This window comes from Xyrauchen texanus, chromosome 49 (assembly GCF_025860055.1).
Source record: "Xyrauchen texanus isolate HMW12.3.18 chromosome 49, RBS_HiC_50CHRs, whole genome shotgun sequence".
NCBI lineage: Eukaryota > Metazoa > Chordata > Actinopteri > Cypriniformes > Catostomidae > Xyrauchen > Xyrauchen texanus.
This window is the reverse complement of record NC_068324.1, coordinates 10,790,480-10,817,035: the sequence shown is the minus strand read 5'-3', so window position 1 is coordinate 10,817,035 and position 26,556 is coordinate 10,790,480. Positions and strand designations below refer to the sequence as shown.

Here is a 26,556-nt window from a genome sequence, read left to right as displayed (position 1 = left end):
TCACTGTAAACCTCCGTTACTTCGTAGCCTTATACACCAAGAATACAGAGGCACTTTTTTTTATAAAGGTGCAAGGCATAGAGAAGTTTAGTAAGATAGAAAAGGTTTGCAAATATTTTTGTTCTCCTGCTGTCAACTCTGATTAGTTAATTACATGCAACCCAAATCTTACTGATTGGGTGTGAGGACAGGTTTCTCTAGAAATTACAGTAAGTGCATACTTGTATCTGTATCTTATTTTGGAAGAAATATCCGGGGTTAATCTCGCAGAGTGAAACGGATAATGTTGTTGCATTGGTGCGTTGAATTCCTGTCTAAAATTGTGGTTATGGCCTTACCGCCATCAATGCTAATTACCTGCATTGCATGAAGCCCTAGCTACAGTGAATATAGTTTACATGGCAAGCACCACTAATTCAGTTGGGGTTTTTCTATGTCTCTAAGCCTAAGTATTAAACTTTGGCAAATAACTCGGGGTTTGCAATGGCCCCATATTAACCGGGACATCCCATATATTTGGCGAAATGAAGACATCTTTTTTTTGTCCCATATTTAATCCATATGAAGTGATCAATGCTCAAGCACCCCATTTGACAAAAAGATGATTACCTACCGGAGCTGTTGGGCTTGTTTGACTTGGGCCAGTAAGTAACCATTTAGCAACCACCCTGAACAACATAGGAACACACTAGCAACCACCCAGAGCACCTAGAATGTGACAGATTGTAGAACCCCATTGTTTATATATTTTGTGAGGGGTAGCACTGTCCTTCACGATTTAATCCAGTTAGCCCAGTCCTGCCTCAGTCCTAATCCTCACAGGTTGCTGAAGTCTGCTCTGGATAGTGTCAATCCCTTCGGAATGTACAAGCACTGCTGAGCGTTCAGGTAAGAAATTTGATTATAACAGTCTTTTCTTCCAGGAATCTTGTTAACAAATCAAGCATAATTTTAATAATGGTGCTCTGGATGAGAGCAATGATCTATTCTAGAAGTTAGTATTTAAGATGTGACAACCAGGTTAATGTGCATTTTTATGCATTTTAGGATAATCATTTTTTCAAAAAGTTTTTGTAAAGTTGACTAAACTTGCTTTAAAGAGATATATAACTCTTCATTTAAAAACAGATTCAATTGAGATGAAGAGCAAACTACAAGGTTTTAAAATTGACTACATAAAAATCATATGTATTTGCCCGATAAGACACACAAAAAGCAAGAATCTATGGATGGATTTGTGCTGTATGTCTTTGCTTATGGACTTTGGCAATGGGATCGGCAATATTACTGAATTTGGCAGTGGACCTACAATAATTGCCCATTTTAAAAGCAAGGGCAGATAGTTAAACTCTTGGTCTTCCAGTCTAAACTTTATACAAGTGCTCAGACTGCATTTTTGCTAAATACTTTTGTAAAATAATGACCAATTAGAAGACACTGAAGACAGACTCACTTTAGAGATTAACTGACTTTTGCTTTATATCCTGATCACCCACTGCAGTGCACAATGGCAAACTAGGATGGGTTTCTATATTATCTGCTTATTTAGGTCTGAACTATCTATCATGATTTCTGTCTACAATGTGAGAAAATCTTGCCTACATCTGTAAGAATTGTTAGTGCAACTCTGCCTTGAGAACGATTATGTACACTCTCAAATGACTGTTGACTGGTTTTCTTTCCTGGTTTCTGCTCATGGTCCCCTCACTGGTCTCATTGTTCTCCCACCAAGCACATCGAACCTCTTCTGTTTGTTAAGGGATGTGACAAAATCATTCTATTTCTGAAACTGTTGTGGGAATTCCCTAGAAACAAGCCCTGCTGACCATCAGCTTTTAGAATTGTTTGGATGAGAAGCTTTCCCAAGGATAAAAACCTTTTCCCTCACAATGCAAGTGAATGTTGATCAGACCTTTGTAGAAGTACATAGAAGTAATCCATGAAACTCCAGTGGTTAAACCCATATCTTCAGAAGCAATAAAGTAGGTATGGATGAGAAACAGATCAATATTTAAATCCTTTCTTTTACTCTAAATCTCCACTTTCACATTCACTTTTACATTTGAAAGTGAAAGTTAAAGTGGAGATTTAGAGAAAATAAAAATGTGTTACCCAGACCTATTATATCACTTCTGAAGATGTGGATTTAAACACTGGAGTCATATGGATTATTCTATGTGTCCTTTATGTGATTTTTGGAGATACAAAGGTCTGATCACTATTCACTTGCATTGTATACACCTACAGAGCTGAGATGGTCTTCTAAAAATCTTCGCTTGTGTTCTGCTGAAGAAAGTAATTCATAAACATTTGGGATGGGATGAGGGTGTGTAAATGATAAAAGAAAAAAAAATGTTTGGGTGAACTATCCCTTTAAAGGGATATTACACCCATATATTTAAATACAGTCACAATAATATACACACTCTCACATCCAAACCCATGTGACTTACATTCTTTAGTGGAACACAAAAAGAGATGTTAGGCAAAATGACACCATTCACTTTCATTGTAAAGAAAAAAAGATGCAATGAAAGTGAATGGTGACTAATCTGAGGCTAATATTCTGCCTAATATCTCCTTTTGTGTTCCACAGAAGAAAGTAATGAGGGTGAATAAATGATGACAATGGAGTGGTGGTGGTTTAGTGGGCTAAAGCACATAACTGGAAATCAGAAAGTTGCTGGTTCGATCCCCACAGCCACCACCATTGTGTCCTTGAGCAAGGCACTTAATTCCAGGTTGCTCCGGGGTGGATTGTCCCTGTAATAAAGTGCACTGTAAGTTGCTTTGGATAAAAGCATCTGCCAAATGCATACATTTTTGTGTGAACTATCCTTCACCAACCAACATTACAGGTGCAGTATGTGTGTTTGAGAATTGATGGGGCTATCTATTGCTTTAACAGAGCTTTATCCATTTCTCAGGATGTTGAACTGGGTAGCGAAGGTAGTGCCACAACCCCCTGATGGGCAGGACAGCCTGGGGGAGGAATTGGCCACAGCGGTAAACCATGATTACATCACCCACAAGTCCATTAACGTTGTCTTGTAACACACACCTCACAGATATCTGTTGCTGTATTTAACATTAGCGGTGCAAATACGTTGGGGCCATGGCCTAGTTGTTAGCACACTCTGACACATTGAGTTGTGGGGCTCATGTGGTCCTGATCCCATTCCACACTCTGTACACCATTTACTATATTAATGAATTTACATAGTTCGTGATTATGCTTAAGTTACATTGCAAAGCCATCAAAATGATAATTACTGATGTACAATAATACAGTATACTTGCATTACATTTGAATTTTGAATGTGGGAGGGACAATGAAACATAGAGCTGAAATGAACCTCCTTAAAGGTGTAGTTCACCCAAAAATGAAAATTCTCTCATTTACTCTGCCAACTGTTCCAAAACTTGACTTTCTTTCCAAAGTGGAACACAGAATAACATGAAAGAATGTTAGCCTCAGTGATCATTCACTTTCTTTGTAAGGTTATTGGTGAAGGGGTGGGGAGATGCAGTGAAAGTGAACAGGCTAACTTTTGTAATCCACAGAGGAAAAAGTTATACAGGTTTGGAACCATATGAGTGTGAGAAAATAATGACAGAATTTCCACTATTGGGTGAACAATCACTTTAACTTTAGCTCTGGTTGACTTATGTTACTTATACTAAAGGAATATTCTGGGTTTAATACAATACAGCTTTATTGACAGCAAGGTTACAGTGAGGCACTTACAATATAAGTGAATGGGGCCCAATTTTGGAGTGTTTAAAGGCAGAAATGTGAAGTTTATAATTTTATAAAAGCACTTACATTAATTTAACTGTTAAAACGTGTATTATTTGAGCTAAAGTTGTTTAAATCTTCATTTTTACCGTCTTTTTAGAGTTTACGTTATGTCGGCATGGCAACGAAGCTGTAAAATTGCATATAACTTTATACAGAAAAGGTTAGTTAGTGATTTTATCACACTAAAATCATGTTAACATACATATTTTATTATGTCTTTTGCCAATACTTTTGAACCAGTGAGTATTTTAACATTTACAGATTGGCCCCATTCACTTTCATAGTGCCTCACTGTAACCCAGATTTGGGCTTTAAAAAAAAATAAAGAAAAAAACAAGACAAAAAGAGAGCTAATGTGCTAATCAACAATATGCCACGACTGAGCTTAACTTGTATTGAACCCAGAATATTCCTTTAATACAGTTTTATGTTTTGCGATTTAATGCATGTTAAGATTTTTTCATACATAATTGCCAGACCCCAAGTTGATGATGTATTGCATATATTTCCTCTTATATATTATGTCTCTCATTTTCCTGTTTTTGTCTAAAGGATGGAAAAACATCAAATCGAGGTACATTTACAGTGTTTGATGCTAAGTTTAATGTAAAACAAAATGCACAGTACCATAAAATCAACACGTAATAAACAAACATGAAATGAGTCGCAATCTCTCTCATTCTCATGCAGTCAAGCTAAAGTCATCCAAATCAATCAGGGAGGAAGACCAAACATCTCAGACCTCACAGGGCAGGTCAGTAAGTTACAGGAGTTTTATGCAAATAAAAATAAAAATCCTTTGAGCAAAGTATGGAAAATATTTAGTATTTTGTTGGATGTTTGAAACTAAAACATACTTGATATATCTATCTTTGTCAGTGTTCAGAGTGGTATGATGAACTGGCTCTCCAATGGTTTCACGAGTGCACTGCCCCAACCTGCAGGGAGTCCTCTTCTGACCAGAGCTAACGCTGACGCTAAAGTATTGATTTCCCATTCATCTTCTTTCTAAAGTAGTTTAACATTTGATGTATAATTCTTTTCAAACCTGATGTTTAATAATAAATCGTAGCTTTAAAGGATTTAAACAGCTTTCCCACTACGTTTCTTTGGAAATTAACTGTTTTTTGTTTTTATTATCTTGCAGTCACTGCAAGGAGAATGTACTGGAGACAGGTAAGACAATCAATTGTCTTCAGTGAAAAGTGTTAAAATGCTCTAAAATACATGCTGGATGTAGCCTGTATGAGCTGATACATTGAGCACACTTTTTCCTCCAGGACTGGAGTTATTGGTTGGATCTCACAAGGGATTGGAAAGGTGGTTCCTCAGCCTGATGAGAAATACAGACAAGAACAGACTCCAGAATCTGATGAAGTCACAGAGGTTAGAGAATTATTATAGTGCTAGCAGGGAGAATTTCTTGTTCTTTTTCTTCTTCTCCGAATTTTTCTCCGATTTGGTTTGAAGATAATTTTAGCCTTAGGTGTGATATCTACAGTACACTTAAATACATAAATAATAATTTTAGCTTTGTCACAAAATGTTGATTTAAGTTAATTCTACACTGAATAAGTTAAAGCTAGAACTTGAAAATATTAAGTAAATTCTACATTTATACTCAATTCAAACATGTACAAATTAATGCTCTAGTTTTTAAATATAATTTACGAACGTTTGTCATATATGCAATGTATTATCATATATCAAAAAGTCAAAAACCTTGTCATATTTATTAGCTAATTTGAGTTGTAAATAAAAGAAGTACATTTTACTTAAGAAGCTAGTGTTCCCAGCTTGCACTGGGCTTAAATATTAAATAAAAAAAACGTTTTTTATTATTATGTATTTTCTTGTTACATTTGGTAAATTGTTTTGTGAAGTCTGAAGTTCTTTTTGTACTCAAAATTAACAGTAAATAACCAAAAAAAATTATCTGTTGATTGTTACTCTCATCAAGTGCACAAAGTGTTCAAGTTTCCATGCACAGTCCTGGACCTTGTTTCTATCGCCATTAAAGCAAGGTGATGTAGTCTAATAGGCATTAAACTACCCTGTGGAATACTTAAGTATGTTAATTGTATGTTATGCTATAGTACACGTTTAAAAGTCTCGTCTTCCTTGCATATAATTAACTCTTTATAGCTACCTTATACAACAGTTTCACGTTATATTTTGAGAGAGTTGTGATCATGACAAAGCAGCTCTGGTGCAGCATTTCATTTATAATAAATCAAAGCTTAAAAAAAGAAACTTAGCTAAATCTTTAACAGTATTCTAATCGCAGGGTTGGTGACTCCACATGCCAAAGTGTCCTTGGGAAAGACACTGAACCCCAAGGCTAGCACCTTGCATGGCAGCTCTGCCGTCATTGGTGTGTGAATGTGTGTGTGTGTGTGTGTGTGTGTGTGTGTGAGTGGGTGAATGAGATGCAGTGTAAAGCACTTTGAATACCGCTTAGGTTAAAAAGGTGCTATATAAGTGCGGACCATTTATGTGTGGGTCCCCCTAGTGCTGCTAAAACAGCTCCAACCCACATCTCAGAATCTGAGTTACTGTAGACTTTGTTAGTTCAAACCAGTCTGGCCATTCTCTGTCGATCTCTCTCATCAACAAGCCATTTCCATCCGTAAACTGCCGCTCACTGGCACTGTTTTTTGTTTTTGACACCATTCTGAGTAAATTCTAGAGATTGTTGTGTGTGAAAATCCCAGGAGATCAGCAGTTACAGAAATACTCAAACCAGCCAGTCTGGCACCAACAATCATGCATGCTATTATCTAATCAGCCAATTGTGTGGCAACAGTGCAGTGTATAAAATCATGCAGATACGGGTCAGGAGCTTCAGTTAATGTCCACATCAACCATCAGAATGGGGAAAAAAATGTGATCTCAATTATTTGGACCGTGGCATGATTGTTGGTGCCAGATGGGCTGGTTTGAGTGTTTCTGTAACTGCCGATCTCCTGGGATGTGGGTTGGCACTGTTTTGGCGGCACGAGGGGGACCTACACAATATTATGCAGGTGGTTTTTAATGTTGTGGCTCTGTGTGTGTGTGTGTGTGTGTGTGTTTGTGTGTGTGTACATATATTAGTAGGCCTTATTAAACACTTTGATAAATAACTTGGTCATCATTTTGAATGAAAAACAGATAAATACCATCAGTAAATAAGATAATTAAAAGTCAAGGTACATAGAAACTTATTCAAATAAATTAAATGTGAATAATAAGTATATAACTTTATATAACAATAACTGTACCATTATAGTAAGATAAATTACAATAACTTCTTTTAATTCTCTGAATCACAATTTCTGATGTATCCTTTTTTCCTAAACGTTCTGTTTTCATTTCTGTTTATGTTTATGTCAGATCTATGATCCCAAGGACCTCCCAGGTGTGTAACAACCAAAACATTAATTTGCAGAATTGAAAATGGCAAAAGTTGTGATAATTTTATTATTATTGAAGGTACATGAATGTACTGTGTATCTCTTACATCAGATGCAGAGCCCTTGCCACACATACCAGTGGTAGAGATGGTGTCAGAAGACGAGCTATCTGAGGTGGATGTCCCTGCTCAGTTTCCTCCAAAGTGAGTGACATATCATTCTTCGCCGTATTAAGCAAATGGTGTAAAATAGTGACATGCTGGAGAATAAGTTTGTGCTATAAAATGCAATTAAGGTGACTCAAAAACATGACTGCGCAACCACAGAGAACAACCTTGCATTGTGTTCACATGTTTTGCACAGGCAAGCACCACTTACATTTTCAAAAAATATAAAAACTACTGCTTAATTCAATGTGTAAACAGAGTAATGGGCTGGATAAAGAGTGGCTTCCAGAACGCTCTGCCTCAACATGTGATCAGACCCCCAAATAATTCCACGACATCCTCACCGAGGTCATCACAGTGCTCAAACAAAGGTACCAAAACTGTTCAAACCTTATAATACAGATGACAAAAAAAAGAGAGATTGCAACTGTTTAATATTGTTCTTGGTAAAAAAAAAAAATAATAATAAACAAATCCTTTTGTTTCTTGAATAAACAGCTTATTCACCACCTCCAGAGTCAATTACCAGCTTGACCAGAGAGGTTGATTCAAAAGCAGTCAGGTGAGTCATATTGAACCTATGATTCATTCATTTGTCTTGCTTTCCAGTAAAAATTTAAGTACCCTTAAAATCAGATAAATGTTAGAGAAAGTTGGAGAAGGAAAATGTATCATATATTATTACATATTAGATATTCAAGACTTGTTTTCATGGAATATACTGTATCTTAAATTAAGTTTATTTTTCTTACCCATCTTCTCTGTTAAGCCTTTGTTTCATACATAAACCTATCAATTCACTATAGAAGACATTAATCTATCGACTGGAGTCATGTGGATTACTTTTATGCTGCCTATATGTGACTTTTGGACCATCAAAGACTAAGTGCTGGCACCCGTTTACTTGCATTATAAAGACCTTACAGATCTCTGTCTTCTAAAAATCTTCATTTGTGTTCTGCTGAAGACAGACAGTCATACACATCTGGGATGGCATCAGGGTCAGTGAATAATGAGAGAATATTTCATTTTTGGGTTAACTATTCATTTATGTGCTTCAGTACGGGAAATGTCCTGTCAAAATTGGTGCTGATAACTTTGGCCAATATATGTCCAGGAGTTTGTCTTCTCAAAATGAAAATAGTGTAAATACTGACAGACATTGTAAATGTATTAAATAATGATGGCTTTAGTAATGTATTGATGCTCAATCACAGAGATGAATGAAAGTGATGCAATAAATGCATGTAACATGAATGTATGCAATGTGGATAATAAGGGGCTCACATGTAGCCTAAAGTTTTGTTACTTTGGCTGGAAACTGAACAAATGCACAAAGACCAGTATTAAAATGACAGGCATCAGTATTGAACTACTCATAGGCATATCTAAATACAAATAGATCATCTTGTTAGAGTTGTAAAAAGACCTGCCTCATAAAAAGTTTATAGGCGTGCTGATTTGTACCAGCCATTGGAGGCTGAGAGAGAGAGAGAGAGAATCTCATTGCACTGCACACTCTCACTCTAATCTCCTTTTGTTAACCATATTTTAATTATTTATTTAAGTTTTAAACTGTTTAAACAGTTTTACCATTACAATTATGCTTTTTAATGAAGACTAATATAACGTTATACTGTATTATGTGTCTTGTACATTTTAGACCTTTTTTATCCTCTGAAATGGTTTACAATGGCATTCCAATTATCAAAATATACTAATGCAATTTATTAAATGTCCAAATATCTTTGATAAACTGTGAAAGATACCAGAAAGATATGTTTATATTGCACTTAATGGACTTAAGAGTGGTTCAAAGCTCTCGTTAATTTACGAATGATTTTACAAACTACTTAGATAACAATGCTTTTGGGAAACGCACTTCAGAGATTAAGTACTAAAGTGCTACTAACGTTCTACTTAGTGCTTCAGAAAACCTAGCCAAAGTCAGTTTATCTTTTTTTAAGGATGCTTAGGCATTTTTACTGGAAAATAAGACAAAATTATTGGTTAAGAAGTTTTTTGTTTTTTTTGCAATGTTCTCAAGCTAACTCCTTTTGCAACCGTGTGTTCCATGTGTTTTCTTTCTACATATCTTGTTTTCAGTATGGTGGGAAGGATTGTTCATGGTCTCGGCCTTTCACTGCCACAACCAGTGCTGAAAAACAAGGTGGGTCATGTGACGAGTGAGGGTCAATGCTCTTACATTACTTCAAGTTTGCACTTCATGTTAACAGTTCTGCCTCCAGACTGACTCAATTTCTCTCCACCAGGAGGATGGGGAGATTGTGCAAAATGGTGAGTAAGAGTTATTTTTTAACACTGTTTTCATGTTTTATAACAAACTCAGTTTATTTCCTGGAAACCCTAGTGTGGTTTCAGTAGAATATGAAAACTCACATAAAGATCATTGCATGGATAACAAGATGACCCACTCTGGGATACAACAAAATACAATTAGAAAGATAAAGAGCCTCAATGGGCCCCAGGCTCAGTGGCCCCTCAGAGTTAGCTGAACTGTTGCAGTGTAGGACAAACTCGTAACTCAGTCCATGTTCTCCTTCTGTTACAGGGGGGAGGACACTGAGAACCCCTTAAACAAAAGGAGAGAGAGAGAGATGCAACTGAGGAGGAGTCTGTCACTGTCACAGAGCACTACAAAAAAATCATTTTCTTATTCATTATTTCTGGCTTGTTTTCCAGTAAAATCCTATAAGCCCCATAAGCTAAGCATATCAAACTACATTTAGTGATGTATATTCTTAATTTACCAATAGGGTAAGAGAAATAAACTTAATTCAAAATAAATACTCTGAAAACAAGTCTTATTTACTTACAGTTTTCCCTTTCGTGTAAATGTACAATGTTTTAAGGGTGTTCTGGGATTTATTTTCTGGAAAACAAGACAGAAATGAAGAAAAAGAGAAATGGGCAGTGGAGACAGATGCATTTGAGACTTTTAAAGAAAAAAGTTATATAGTGGCTCTCTTAAATGACCAGGGAGCTATGAAATTGCACTGAATATAGTGCTAGACTTTGTAACTAACTCGATAAAAAAAATATGTTTTTTAAAAAATTTATGTTTAAAAAATATTGTATGAATAGATGGTTATTTGTTGTTTTCACTGCAGTGATCTTTATGGTCTGGCATTTAGATTGGTATGACTGTACATGTCTTAAAACATTTATGGTGCTAGTGTGATGTAAATATCATAAATTTGAATGCAAGTTTCCTCAATGGACTAATATCCATAAAACAAAAATTCACTGTACCCACCCAAATTAAATGAATAGTGAAAGGGGTATGTTTTAAAAAAGAACAAAGTTGTATTGCCTTGACTCATAAATGTGGCTGACATTTGTGGCTATATATAAGACATCTGTTTTTTAAGTAGATTAAGCAGATATGTTGTCATTTAATCTTTATGATACATGGTATATTAATATTTAATATACTTCATTTTAATAATTATTAAATTAGACTAATGTATTGCATAAATAAAGGGAAATGCATAGTTGTGATTTGTCTTATTTGCATAATAAACTAAACCTTCCAGAATTCTGTGGAAAAATATATGCAAAAAATTTTGCTCTAAAGTTGAGATCTGTGAGTAAACAACAGATTGTTTAAGAGTGACAATTTAATTAACAGATGTTTCCTAGTTTGTAAGCACTAAACTGACAATGAGTCCTTGTGTTTGAAATGTTAAAATGAAATTTAATTAAGGCTAAAACTATTGAACTGGAAGAGTGTTATTGCCAAAATTATTCAGTTTCACGTTCAATTTAAAGGAATATTCAGGGTTCAGTTCAGCTCAACTTGTTACTACAGAAAATCCTTTTCAATTTTATGGTACCTCAGTTTGAAAAGATGCAAAATATGTGTTGACAATTTTGCACCTTGGAAGTCTATAGGAAAGTCCATTTCTGAACACACAATGTTTTGTCTATAGCAATGCTGTCCATAGAAATGAACATGTATTAAACCCAGTGGTGTAGCCAAGGATGGGCAGGGGTCCCACTTATTCATTAGAGGTTATTCTTTGACTTGAAATAAAGATTTATAAAATAGTTTAAAAAAACTGTATAAATTCTGATTTCTGAAAGTGTGAAAGAACTGCTTGAATGTGCCGCTTCTCTGTTGTTATGGAAAATGTGGTAAAAAAAATTATTTTGGCCAAAAACTTGGCCCATCCATTTTTGTTGAGGCCCACCAAAAAGTTATTTCCTGGCTATACCCTTGATCATACCTAGAATGACGGAAAAAAATCCTGAGAAATAGTGAAAATGAAACACTCTTCGCCACAGAATCAAATAGTAAGAAATATCATGAAAGTTTAATAAACAGAGAATGTGAAGTTTCAGTCTTCAAGCATGGCTATATCTTCAGCAGGCAGTGCTAAATCGATTCCTGCAGACCTCATTCTTGAGGAGGTGGACTCTGAAGATGAGACTCAAGCAAAGGAAACATGTTCTGGACAGCCGGTAACAGCCGTGAGCTCACTGCCATCTCTGCAAGCTCATTCCCAGCCACAGACACCTCGGTCACTGGAACAATGTCTTCCACTGACAGTGACCACACCCTCACAAGCATGCATAGAGCTGGAGAATGCAGAGACCCAAACAGCACAATGGATACCCATGATTGAGAGCATCAAGAGAGAGGCGGAGGATACTGCCAAATCAATTATGGAGGAACGGTAAGAGGGTGTTCTATGTCAGACACCCATGCAATTCCTGATAACTTTTCACTGACAAAAAGTGTATGACTAGACAAAAGCAAAACTGACATTGATTATAAAAACAACCTGACACCACCTTATATTAATTTTTATTAAAGAAAAGAAGAAAAAAATGAGCTTAGCTCATCAGGGTTTCCACAATGAAAATATTATGTAAATAGACAATATAATATAGAAAATATCATGGAATTTTAAAACTGTTCTTCTTCTAGACCTGGAAAAGTCATAGAAATGTATTAAGTATTAAAAGTCATGGACATTTTTATCATGATTATACATTTTTGTAGTTATGCTCTGTTTTGAAATATATTACCTGCTAGATGTTTGTGTAGAATAAAACTGGGTTGCAAGCCATAATGCTGAACTACTTTGTAGGGGAGTCATTCTTTTGAGTCAACTATTTAATGAATCGGTCAAAATGATTCACCAGTTGGTTTTAATGAGTCATTTGTGGATTGGTCTAAATTTGTATTATTATTTAAAGAATTTTTAAGAAGAATATCTCTGCTCTGTTGGTTCATACAATGCAAGTGAATGGTGACCAAACTTTGATGCTCTAAAAATCACATAGGCAGCAAAAAATTAATCCATATGACTCCAGTGGTTTAACCCATGTCTTCTGAAGCAATTTAATAGATGTTTGGGTGAGAATCGACCATAATATTACTCCCTTTTCACTATATATATTGACTTCAGCAGTTTCTTTGGTGATCATGATTTCAAGCCAAATTACACATCCTAGCATTATCTAGCACTCTGCACAATTGTCAAGCACTAGGAAATGTAATCGATCTTGAAATCACGATAGTGCCTAGAGAATGCATTGGCAAGATGAACAGTGAAAAAGGAGTTATATTTTCATCTGTTCTCACACAAAACCACTAAGATCACTTCAGAAACATGGATTAAACCAGAGTTGTATGGATTACTTTAATTCTGACTTTAGTTCTGACCACTAATCACTTGCATTGTATGGACATACAGAGCTGAAATATTCTTCTAAAAATCATTATTTGTGTCCTGCAGAAGAAAGTCATTTGTCAAAAACTGTGGGAACACTGACTGTTGAATGGCACATATCATCCTGAAAGACACTTTGAATCACAGTGGCAGCTTGATGACAAATTAATTGAACTAACTTGAAAAGATATAATTTTATTGTTTATTTGTTGTGCTGTTATTTGTTGCAGGTTAATACAGGAGCATATAGAGATGGCGCGTATGGCAGAAGAGGTTGCAAGGCAGACAGCAGAGATGGCGGTCAGGGAGTTGGCGCAGGCTCGTTTTGGCATTCAGACCATTGTGGAGGAGCCAGAAGATGATGATCAAGAGTAATTAATGCAATCGCATGTACACTAACAAAGAATTAACTGCAGATCTAGACCGTGAATGTGTGTAGCGGGGCATGTTGTTACATTTTATGGACTAAGACTTTTATTTTGTTGATTTGTTTAGCCAGTTAAAAAAAGATTTTGTAATGTAAGTTTGGAGGAAAGGATTCACAAAACTGAGTTTAATTAAAAAAAAAAAAAAAAAAGGGGGGGTTTCAACTAGGTGTTTAAAATCAACATTCAAAACTACAAAAACTTTTTTTTTTTTTTTTTATAATTGGACTTTTGACTCAACCTTATAGCCATTGAAAGTGGCATATGCATGCATACAGATGTATGAAGGGTATTAGGCTATACATAAAATCTAACAAAACTTGCATGTGTCTTTGTCTCAGATTACAAGTGCTGCAGGAAGAGGATAGTAAGATGGAAATCCAACAAAATCACACTGCAGCGTAAGACTTTTCAAACTAATAGCATAACTGTCAAAAACATAACCCCCTTAAAGGAATAGTTCATCCAAAAATATTTTATCTATCATCATTTACTCACCCTCATGCCATCCCAGATGTGTATGACTTTCTTTCTTCTGCTGAATACAAATGAAGATTTTTAGAAAATTATTTCAGCTCTGCAGGTTCTTACAGTGCAAGCAAATGGTGATCAAAAATTTGAGCTCCAAAAAGCACATAAAGGCAGCATAAAAGCAGGGGTGCTTTAAGGTACCTCTGGGCTCATGGGCACGCTGGCTTGCTGAGGCCCCCTTCAAGTTGTTGAACTCTCCATGGGAGTTGTCGGCCCCTAGGCTTCTGACCGTATAAGCCTGTGAGACTCCAGTGGTTAAATACATATCTTCAGAAACAATGATTAGTGTGGGTGAGAAAACATTTATGTCCTTTTTTAATATAAATCTTGTCTACAGCAGTCTCTTTGGTAATTATGATTTCCAGCTCTACTTCCTAGTGTCGTCTAGCGCTCTGCGTATGCATAAAGCACTAGGAAGTGTAATTGAGCTTGTAGTGTATTGATCGCCAAAGAGACTGCTGCACCTAAAGATAATATCGACCTACAGAGCTGAGATATTCTTCTAAAAATCTTAACTTTTATTCTACAGAAGAAAGAAATACACACATCTAGGAGGGCATGAGTAATGATGAGAGAATTTTCATTTTTGGGTCATAATATATTGTCTAAATTTTAAATCAGCTTACAACTTGATGAAGTTTTATGTAAAATCTACATATGTTATTCAGACAGATTATTTTATTGTTTCTGTTAACTATGGCCACATATTGCATACTGTATTCTTTTGATCTTTTAAGTGCTTTGTTGTTCACATTAGTGTGTTTCCAATATGTCAATGCACCATTAAACTTAAAGACCTATGTTATGTAACTGCATAATCACACATCATTACAAAACACGTGGTGCTTAATATTTAAAAATGATGCAGTGCTACAACAAGCAACAATGTCCTAGCAACTGTGCCGCATCACATCCTTTGTGGTTGCTATGGTTATTAATCACCCCTCTGATGCTTATTTTCTGACTCGCCTCACTGAAGAATGGCATGTTATTCAGTTCTATATTTGTACGATATCGGACTTCAGAACATTTTCGACATTGTCATAATTGCGCCAGCATTAAATACATTTAATTTCTTGTGAGTTTAAAAACAAACAGCACAACAATAAACAGAGATGATCACTGTATCTCACCTGATGCATTCAGAGATTTAGTCTGAATTCAAAGTAAGATACTTGAGCTAAAATGACAATGACACTATTTTCAGGGTTGCTTCAGAAGAGCTGGAGGCTGAAGGGGTAACAGAGACTGCGTTACCAACTGAAACCCCTGTAGAAGAGTTCAAGCTCCTTTCACCCACACAGCAGGAACCAGGGCCTGAATCTGAACCTGAGCTTGAGCTTGAACCCAAACCCGGATCTGAAGGCTCTTTAGCTGAAGAGCTCCATGAGGAAGAGGAAGCCAGGGACTCTGAACCTGAACCTGAACCTGAACCTGAACCTGAACCTGAGCTTGAGCTTGAACCCAAACCCGGATCTGAAGGCTCTTTAGCTGAAGAGCTCCATGAGGAAGAGGAACCCAGGGACTCTGAAGCTGAACCTGGCCTGATCACTCAGCAACCTCAGTCCATTTCCAGCAGCTCAACATCAAGGACTGTTACTCCGGTAATTCTTTGAAAGAAGAGTTTATATTTTATATCTGATCTTCTAACTGTAAACTTCTCTTGCACTTGTTCTTGTTCATATTTAAAATATTATGTTGTAGGCAGAGGCTATTTGCCTCTGGGTAAATATTAACAAAAATCATATTCTTTGCACTAAGTGCAAATAGTGTTAGATGCTATTTGCACCCCTAATTAAATACTAACTTACAGCATAGCGGTATCACTGCAGCATGTTTATTGTGTTTATTTAGAGTCCAAAAGACACCCTTCACCAACCCATACCCCCAAACCTAACCTTCTCTCACAAAAATGAACCATGATTTTTTTTCAGGAACCATAGTATCACCATGGTATTTTGTTGTAAATTATAGTAACTACAAATTAAAACATGGTTATTATATTAACACCATGGTACTGTAATAACACTATATTTAATTGCATTAAAACTATGGCTTCCACCAAAAACATGGTAACTATAATATTACTATTATTGTATTACTATGTAGTAAAACCATTAAAACTTTTCTCTAAACTCCCCGACCTTCACCATGACTAAATTGCTGTGAGGAAATCAACCTTTATATTCATATTTTATTATTATTATATGTAGAATTAAAGGAAATAGTAGTAGTGGAGACAGAAAACAGGATGGGATAAAGTGGGACAAAAGGCAGATTCGAACCTGGGTTGTCCACACAAAAAAAAAGCACATTACGCACTGTGTTTACACCCCAGGCCACTGCAGTGACACTGGAGATGCTGTATGTCTTCAGTTCCTGTTTCCAACAGACTATTTGAGTGCAAATAGCTGTGCTGTGTGGCTGGTGCCATTTACACTTAGTGCAAATAGTTACTCCATACAGTAGGTTTTATTTCTTCTTTGTTGTTACTTGGCTTTTAGCAGACACTTATTATCGAATGCGAGGCCCACCAATATTAAAAACACTCCCCCTGGAGTAACTTTGGTTAAAGTACACTGTGTTTACCAGTGCTGATCATATTGCTTTTGTATTTATAGTAGGGCTACTTTTACCACTTTTTGTCAAAATCCGGTTTCCATGTGTATTTTTTTGCATTATGTAGGTGGAGAGTGCAGCTACTGAAGAGGAAAGTAGTGGTGAGTATGTATTGTCAGTCTTTCAAAGTAAAGATAATGCAAATGCTTACATTTTTTATGCCAAAATGGTACGGAAATCCACAGATGATATTTTAACTATCAAACACGAGTCAAATATTTACTATTTTCAACATATTAGTAAAGTCATCAAAACTATGAATTAACTGGAAGTATGATCTTTTTTTAGTGATCAATAAATGTAAAAAAATAAAAACATCCCTACATTTTGGCTTCATCAAAGTAGCCACCCTTTGCTTGTTTCAATGTTTTTTGTTCATACACACACACACACACACACACGTTGGGTTTTCATGTTTTATGAGGACTCTCCATAGACCTAATGGTTTTTATACTGAACAAATTTATATTCTATCCCCCTAAACCTAACCCTCACATAAACCTTTCTGCATTTTTACATTTTCAAAAAACATCATATAGTATGATTTCTAAGTGTTCTCCATGGGGACCGACTGATTGGTCCCCACAACATAGGGAATACCTGGACACAAATACACACACACACACACACACACACACACACACATACATACATACACATATATGATACATTTAAGATCTGTAAAAAAAGTATATTGTCACAATTTATTTGTCAACCAAACACATTTTTTATTACTCTTTTGAAAATCATATGGACCTAACAGGTATCTCTGGATATTATTATCAGAATATTTTGTATGACCAAGCATGAAAATAGCCACAGAATCTCATAACCTACAAAAGATGGACTATGATGATGTATGACAATTATTGATCTGCTTCTCATCTCACAGTTCATTCCAGATGTGATGCTCTGAAGAGCTGCCTCATGCGAATCCCCTATGCACCACAGGCCCTCGACAGCTTCAACCAGTTCATGAAAGACAACAACATCTCCTTTCCCAAAGTGCCTTCTATACCCAACTTGCCCCCTGCTCTGGCTGAGATCACCCAACAGCTGCCATCGCTACCGCCTCATCTGGCTCAGATATGCCAACAAATCTCTCAGCAAATCTCCAAAATCCCTCAGCAATTCCCAAACCTGTCCCAGTCGTGCTTTAGTGCTCCTCACCACTTTCCCAGCTTCCCCCTGCAATTATCCAGCCTCCCACAACGGTTTTCCATCTTTCCACAACAGGAATCCAACATTCCTCAGCAACTTATGGAATCCAGCATTCCACAAAAGGTATCCAGCATTCCACAAAAGATCTCCAGAATTTCACAGTGTGCCCAGCAATACTACTCTAACATTCAGAAAAGTCTAAACAAACTTAAGCCAGAGCAGGATGCACAAGCAGCAACTGCAGAAGACTAGGGATCTGGAACTGGACCATCTAGTCCATCAATCTCCTATCCACTCCCCCTGTAGCATCTCACTCTCCTCCCCAAGTTCCGTTCTGGACCTGCCCAATGTGTCCTCTTACCTCTGCCTGCCACACACCATCCAGGCAGTTGTCAGGGGTCGCCAACCCTGCGTTACACATTGAAGATGACCCCACCTCCTCTAGACCCTCAGGTGATCCACACTGTCGCCTTTTTCTGATAGATTAGTCTGCGCAGTCCTATGCTTTGCTGTGCTATGCCTTGCTGCCAAGTGTGACTTAGAGATGGTTAGGTTGCGAGAGAATATGTCTGTGCCTGTAGTGACTAAAGTGGCCTCTTTATGTACCAAGCATTGACCTCAAACTCTTTAAAGGCCAATTTTTAAGGTGAGTCATGGAGAATAACATTGATGTATTGGCATGGCTTAAAGTGGCCCCAAAAAGTATTTGGATACTTTACAATAAAAAACAAATATCAATGTATTTACATTATATTGCAAAATATATAACAAATTGGCATATAAATTAAGACAAATGTATTTGGAAATGTTCTGGTTGTTAAACATAGTGAAACTTGTTCATAATTAATGTAATCAACTGTGGTTACTTTGCTAGGACACTTGTGTGAACCTGAGGGGAACTGATTTGAGACATCCACTAAAATGTTTGACCAGTTGGCTAAAAGTATCAGTGAGAAACATTTGTTATGCACAAAGTTATTTCTGCAAAATTGTCAAGCATCATTTGATTGCAGATGCAACTTGGTTGATATTTTGCTATCTAATGCAATGACATTCGTACAGTACATTTGTGAATGTGGCTTAAGTGTCTAAAAGTGTCCAATTACTTTTTGGTGCCAAAAGTATATACCTTACTGCTATTCTCAATATATTTAGGCCTATTGTATGATGTTGATCATTAAGAATATTGAACACTGTGATCTGCAGTGAGCGTACACCCAGCTGTGAATGTGGAAGTTGATTCCGACAGAGGGAAAGGAAAAAGAAGATCCCGCCCCATAACCCCAATCATCAACCCACAGGACCCCAACCTCAAAACCCTCACTGTTCCTGGTGTCCCTAAAGCCAACCAAATCAGGTAAATCTACCTTGTATATATAATTTACTCTGGACATGGAAAACAACAGAGAAAGATTAAATATTAATTGGCCAAATTTATCTAATTAAAAGTTATTTTGAATAACAACCTTTTGATTTTTGTTTCTTTACTATTCTGTTGTCTATGCGCGCACACACACACACACACACACACACACACACACACACCGCACACACACACACACACACACACACACACACACACACACACACACACACACACACACACACACACACACACACACACACATATTTAGCTGGATGCAAACAATGTTGAATCCAGAGACAGAAAGCCACAGACAATTTGGACCAAGGTGTCAGATACTTTGATTCAGTCTCTATCAGGACCCACTGAAGTACTCATGCTGTCTCATCACAATCCACTCCATATTTTCTACTCTATTATTTACAGTACATTTGTGTGCATATCACATAATTTTTTTTAAAGGTGCACTCAGTAACTTTTTGTTCGTCATCTTGGACAAACAAAAAGTGACACCTAGTGGTGTGGACAGTGACACCTAGTGGTGTGGATGCAGCATCATTCAAAATTAATAGTTTTCAGTTATAGATGCCATTTGTAGAAATTCACTATTTTCAATCAGCCATGATTCATTGAATCCAAGTGTGAACGTGTCCAATAACAAGATGGTTACTGAGATTAAGCGAGTAGTATTCTAAAATGTCAGCCCCCATGAGGAAGCCTGAACGTGTCCAATAAAGTGTGAACGTGTCCAATAACAAGATGGTTACTGAGATTAAGCGAGTAGTATTCTAAAATGTCAGCCCCCATGAGGGAGCCCCTGCCCCGTGTGAAATAAAACCACTTTTATAAGGTTACTGATATGACTAGTGTCCTCATCTCATGCGAGGGGTTATGATTTTATACATGCGTTTCAAAATTACAATACAATTTTAGGAGTAAACTTCTTTAATGGGTAAAATTTTTTATGATTGCACCTTTAAAATATCAAAGGGATAGTTCATACAAAAATACATATTCTGTCATCATTTACTTACTCTCATGTTGTTCCAAACTTGTCTTTCTTCTGTAGAACACAAAAGGTAGAATGTTAGCCTCAGTCGCCATTCACTTTCATTGTATGGAAAAAAGATGCAATGAAAGTGAAGAAATATAGTCATACTTGTTTTGAACAACATGAGGGTAAATGAAGACAATACATTTTTGGGTGAACTATCCCTTTATGAATGACATTTTTATCAACTTTGATGTCAAATATACGTACATGCAAATGACCACAGATTACATTGATTTCATATTATCATTTCCTCTTCTTTAGTCTAAGTTTTTATAATAATGCTTTTATTGTAACTAGTTGCTCTATTCATCTATGTCCCGCCATGTAGACCCCATCCTAACTTACTTTTGTCTTGCTCCTACAGCAAGAGACTTGACTCAAGATGACGAAGAAGAGGAGGATATAGAAACTACTGTCAGGGCCTGGCCAAGCAAGAGCAGCATTACGAGTGCAGATGACGGGTAACAATATAAACATTCTCATAAAACGGGAAATTCCCTACCCTGTTCCTTATATGATATAATATATGTTGCTGGAATTTTGCCCAACACACTTTACAGATATGGTATGCATAAATATGCATAAATTGTTATATTTCTTCATAATATTGGATTTAATGTTAATGCCTTAATTATAGATCGTCTTCAGTCTTAATCAACGTCCAGCCTCATCAGACAGCCTGATTAGTACTGTGGTAAACGAGAGATTACAGGAGATGATCAAGCTGTTCAAAGAGAGAATGGAGCATGTCAAAGAGAAACTGACTGATCCAGATAACTCGGACGATGAGACACCGCATGCACGTGAGCCGAGTCCAGTGTCACAGATTGATAAGGATAAATATACACTACCTCAAATAATACAGGCACATCACACAAACACATGGAACTAATCAAATAGGCATATAGGGATTGAAATATTTTCAGTGGCCCTGAAATATTTTGACACTTAAGACACAGTCACCCATACATTCTCACAGCGAAATTCTGCCTGAGGAGATACCGTGGTGGATGTTGAGCGAGTGCGAAACCAGCAAAGATATAATAGTCAAACAGCCTTTTTTTAATTCTGCGCTTTATACTGAGACTTAAACTAAATCAATCCAACCAAGCAACTTCCTACTGGTCAGCACGGTGATTTTGTCTATCATAGTTCACTAAACTTGAACTCGAGGCGAAATCAGCGTGAGGAAATTCTTCACCACCGGAAGTCCATTGCGCAAAATTGTATGTGTGAACATGCCTTAAAAGGGATTGTTCACCCCAAAATGAAAATTCTGTCATAATTTACTTACCCTCATGCCATTATGGATGTGTAGCCTATGTCTTACTTTCTTCTGCAGAACACAAATTATGATTTTTAGAAGAATATTTCAGCTCTGTAGGTCCAAACAATGCAAGTGAAGGGGTGAATGAGAGAATTTTCATTTTTCGGTGAACTATCCATTTTAAGCATCAAAAATGTTTGAATGTTATTGCATAATGTTTGAAAGTGACATTTATTTTAAAGAAACTTAGCGTGCACAATTTTCAATTAAAAGATTTCACAAACCATATGGAACCTGTCCATATGATGAACTACAACTGTGTGAGGACACAAATTTGAATTACACTCTAAATTTGCAATAAGCACGAATACATCATCAATAGCAGTTTTAAAGGGTATATAACAAGTAATAATATATAATTTTTTTTATTTTTTAAGCTCCAGCGCCACCTTAGCCTGCAGCAGGAAAGAAAGCAGAGCAGGATGTGCCGGAGGCCCCTGCTGAGAACGAAGCACAGGACAGTAAATTGTCCTGTGCTATAAGGAGCAGATGTTATTGACATTGACCCCTTTGTAAAACGGAACATATTTGATGCATAAAGGTGGCTTATAGAAACCTTTGTCTTCACTCCATTGTTTTTGTTGTGTTGTGCCTGTCCTGTCTTGTCATTTTGGTTGCAAACAAATTTAGTTAGGTCAGCTTAGTGAATTAAACTAAAGCCCTAAATAAAAACAATTTATTGAGTCAACATTTGTTTCCATTACCATTTAAGAATGATGTAACAGTAACTGTGCTCTGTAATTTCTGCTGACCTGGGGCCGGTTGCATAAACATAGCCATTAACTTAAGACTGCATCTAACAATTAGTTTGACTAGCTAAAGACGCCATAGAAAGCCTGTTGCATAAAACAAGCTCACAGTTGTCTTTAGTAAGACAGTCTAATTTGCATTGCATTGTGGGAAAAATAAGACACTGAACAGCTTTAAAAAAATGGCCGACAGTGGACGCTCAATACATTTTTTATTCGCTGAGAATATTTGCTTATTAGAGGACTACAATGCTTCAAAATGTATTTTAATGAACACATTTAGTGATTTAACCCAAATAATTAAAAACACATCATTTTGTTACCATTTTTGAAGTCGAAGTCTTCAACCAAGTCTCAACTCAAGCCCCTTTCAGCCTCCACTGGCTCAGCTGACAGTTATTCAGTTATTTCAATGGCAAAATGTAATGTAAACAAAAGTTAGCCTGAGGTGTGCTGTCTTACATTTTGGTCTTTAATTAGACTGATCTAAGTTTTTATGCAACTGACTGAAAAAATTAAGACCAACATTTTAGACGACTAACTAGTAAGACTAGTCTAAAACAGTTTTATGCAACCGATCTACATACTTTATCTGTTATGCGTATCTTTGGCGTTTACTGGAATGCATGGATGATTCCAGTGCGTTGGGCATTTCCTTATCAAACGCTGGAAAAAATTAATGTGTGGCTGTTGATTGACTACTTGCACCATTTACATTCTGGACATCTTGGCATTCCAACCCCGACTGTAGTTTGTGCAACATGGGGACACTGTTGTATGTTTAGGCTGATATATATTGTTAGAATTCAGTTCAATTTGAGTAATCAGTGACCAAACGCTTTCTCTACAACCTGTTTTGTGGAATGTTTGTTTTTAGAGTGACAAGGAGGAGATAAGAGATAATTACTTCAAAGTTATATGATTCAAGGTAATGTGAGATATTTTTACAGGTAAGCTGATCTTTAAGCCTTTGTATAGGACTTGTGTCTAATCAGCATTTAACCCTTGACTTGGAGTGTTTCTCTTGCCCCTTATATCTCACTTATTTTGTTAGATTGATTCGAACCACAACCTACCTGCTGTACGATGTCCACTGCAATGCCTGTCTCTATTACTGGGGCTCAGCATACGAGGGTCTGGGTTTCTCAGATGGGACAGGCAATAGGTGTGAAGCAATTGTGTTTATTAGCTTTTATTGACACCAAATTGTTATTGATATTTCCGAGGTAATTTTGCAGTGCGCCAACCAGGTGTGACATAACGATTTTCTAGATTTAAGTAACTGTATGCTAAAATGCTGCGAGAAGCAACATTATTTCAGCTGTATTTTTTTGTTGCCAAATAAAGACTGCAATCCATATCAGCACAACAAATCCAACGATTTTTAATATACAGCAATGTGGCTATGCTTTTGGACTAATGGGATTTAAATGTGGGCGGAGCTACTCAGAATAATAAACCAACTGACTAACAAATTGTTTTATCACTAGTACTCACTAGTTTTCTCAATGTGTTCTAGTGGTTAATTTTTTTGCCTTAGCTTTTGTTTATATGTAACTTGCTGTTTAGGAAAATGGTGAAAAAGCCAGCTGAGAAGAAAGGGAAAGAGAAGGAACCCATCAAGATTATTTCTCCTTGTGCCGAGACACCCAAACTGTTAAAAGTAGCACTGGAGATGACTGAGAAATCAGGGATGAAAGGAACATGGTCCAAACTGAAGGAGAAGACCAACAGATCCAGTTGGTAACTCGTCATTTTACCAGATAAATGCATTAAATGTAGTCTATGAATTGTAATGCTTTAGAAACAAAATATCAAATGAAGTGGCATCTGCAAACAAATGATGCTAAGTTTAATGATGCAATAATTTTTTATTGAATGCTATGGTGTTCATACATTTTTTTAGATTGGATAAAGTGTCCAAATACTTCTATACCTTGTAACGCTCCATGTCTTCTTCTGTGGCTCCCAACTCACCAGTCCACAAACCGCACTCAGAGCAAGACATTCACATGACCCCCACCGGGACTGGAGATGGGAATTTGTTTGCTAAAGACAGCCCAGGAGAGGAGAAAACAAATAAATCTCTGGACAGCTGAGAGGGCGTTAAAATGGTCGCACAAGACGCACAGTTGTGCTCTGTGTTTTGGGTCTAAAATGGGTTGTGAGACAGAAACATTCACAGAAGTCTCTGAAATGGACTTGGGAGTGAACAAAACTGTCTCTTCATCTATACCATATACACAAGACGTTTTCATCTCTCATTCAGAATAAATCTCAATAGAATAAAGTAATATATCACGAGCAAGGACACAAAAAGCATGATTGTTCTATAAACAAAAAGATAAAGGGATAGTTCACCCAAAAATTAAAATTCTCTCATCATTTACTCACCCTCATGCCATCCCAGATGTGAATGACAAATACTTTGGCTTTGTAGGTCCTCAAAATTCAAGTTAATGGTGACTAAAACTTTGAAGCTCCAAAAAGCACATAAAGGCAGCATAAAAGTAAATTATAAGACTCCATTGGTTAAATATATGTAGTCAGAACTTATATGATAGGTGTGGGTGAGAAACAGATCAATATTCAATTCCATTTTACTATAAATTCTCCTCCCTGTCCAGTAGGTGGTGATATGGACAAGAATGTAAATTGCCAAAATGAAATGTGAAAATGGAGATTGATAGTAAAAAAGGACTTAAATATTGATCTTTTACTCCACCACACCTATCATATCGCTTCTGAAGACATGGATGAATCCACTGAAGTCTTATGGATTACTTTTATGATGCCTCTGTGCTTTTGGAGCTTCGAAATTATGGTACCCATTAACTTGCAATGTATGGACCTATACAGCCAAAAGCACTTCACTTCAGATCTCTTCGTTTAAGGGCCAATCCACAGGCAAAATTCTGAGACCACAGTAGCATTCAGTGTTGAAGAATGGAAACACCTTCTCTGTAAAATTGTGTGTGAAGGTGTGATACAGCGCATTCCTCTGAGGAATGCGCTGTATCACACCTTCACACACAATTTTACAGAGAAGGTGTCTCTCATTACTTACTAACACTGCATGCCATCCCAAATGGTCTCATGAACTTTGCCTGTGGCTTGGCCGCTGAACACAAATGAAGATCTGAAGTGAAGAGCTTTTGGCTGTATAGAGCTTTGGTGAGAGTCAGCTTTTAAGTAATATTCTGGGTTCAATACAAGTTAAGCTCAATCGACAGCATTTGTGGCATTATGTTGATTACCTCACACACACACAATTTTTTTAACTCATCCCTCCTAATCTTTAAAAAAAAGCAAAAATCTGTGTTACAGTGAGGCACTTACAATGAAAGCGAATAGGGGGCCAATCCGTAAACATTAAAATACTAATTGTTTCAAAAGTATAGCCACAATATGTAAACAATATGCATATTAACAGAATAAAGTGTAAAGTTATAGCCAATTTTACAACTTCGTTGCCATGACTACGTAACACTGTAAACACAACCCATAAAACAACCATCAAAATTACGATTTAAACAGCTTTACATCTTAAATAACACCAGTTTTAACACAACTTAATGTGCTTTTATAAAATGCATAGACTTCACATTTCTGCATTTAAACCCTCCAGACTTTATCAGTGCCTCTCTGTATCCTCCATTTTTGTTTTTCTTTTTATTTATTTTTCATTAATTTACAATTAGTCAAAAGTAATTTTTTTGTGGTTATCAATATTATGCCACAAATGCTGTCAATTGAACTTAACTTATATTGAACCAAAAATATCTCTTTAATATGTCTTATTTGGCCTTGTTCTTGAGGTTGATATTTACAGTCTTGTGTCCCATTGCTTACATTACCTCGTTTCAGTTTGTGATGACTTTTGGAGAATGTTCAAGGGTAAGCTAATAATTTGGTTCAAGTGTGTTTTTATTATTGGTATATTATGTTGAATCTTTATTTTCCAACTGTGATAATGAGGTTAGGGAAATGCCTCACTGAAAGACAATATTTATGTCATTTGTCAATTTGAGTGCCTTAAATTAGAGTTCTACTGAACAATGCTGTATTATCTTTTTATTATAAAGGACTAATGTTAGAAATGTTAAATGATTCTGCTCTAAAAGAGTGGATTGAGTCTTTGTAGTATGGAGGAAGTCTTATTTCTATTATTAGAGCAACAACCTCTAAATCGTACATAAGAATAAAAATCTTCAACCACATCATGAAGGACTTGTCTTTTGTGGTTTTCTATTTATGTTGC

At 36.4% G+C, this 26,556-nt stretch overlaps 2 protein-coding genes across 2 annotated transcripts; both read left to right on the top strand.

Moving 5' to 3' along the window:
* Nucleotides 1–868: 868 nt before the first annotated feature.
* On the top strand, nucleotides 869–10,218 carry LOC127640680 (uncharacterized). The gene is made up of 14 exons (XM_052123375.1): nucleotides 869–888; nucleotides 2,928–3,006; nucleotides 4,355–4,376; nucleotides 4,493–4,556; nucleotides 4,682–4,784; nucleotides 4,950–4,978; nucleotides 5,083–5,188; nucleotides 7,178–7,202; nucleotides 7,310–7,400; nucleotides 7,623–7,735; nucleotides 7,863–7,926; nucleotides 9,471–9,534; nucleotides 9,638–9,662; nucleotides 9,937–10,218. The coding sequence occupies exons 2-14, from the start codon at nucleotides 2,929–2,931 to the stop codon at nucleotides 9,960–9,962; spliced, it is 810 nt and encodes a 269-aa protein (XP_051979335.1). The 5' UTR covers nucleotides 869–888; nucleotide 2,928; the 3' UTR covers nucleotides 9,963–10,218.
* A 1,764-nt stretch (nucleotides 10,219–11,982) lies between these two features.
* On the top strand, nucleotides 11,983–24,709 carry LOC127640679 (pinin-like). The gene is made up of 13 exons (XM_052123373.1): nucleotides 11,983–12,064; nucleotides 13,297–13,437; nucleotides 13,833–13,892; nucleotides 15,230–15,626; nucleotides 16,709–16,742; nucleotides 17,534–18,255; nucleotides 19,009–19,159; nucleotides 20,584–20,680; nucleotides 20,857–21,022; nucleotides 23,173–23,245; nucleotides 23,350–23,460; nucleotides 23,865–24,038; nucleotides 24,202–24,709. The coding sequence occupies exons 1-6, from the start codon at nucleotides 12,006–12,008 to the stop codon at nucleotides 18,052–18,054; spliced, it is 1,212 nt and encodes a 403-aa protein (XP_051979333.1). The 5' UTR covers nucleotides 11,983–12,005; the 3' UTR covers nucleotides 18,055–18,255; nucleotides 19,009–19,159; nucleotides 20,584–20,680; nucleotides 20,857–21,022; nucleotides 23,173–23,245; nucleotides 23,350–23,460; nucleotides 23,865–24,038; nucleotides 24,202–24,709.
* The last annotated feature ends 1,847 nt before the right edge of the window (nucleotides 24,710–26,556 follow it).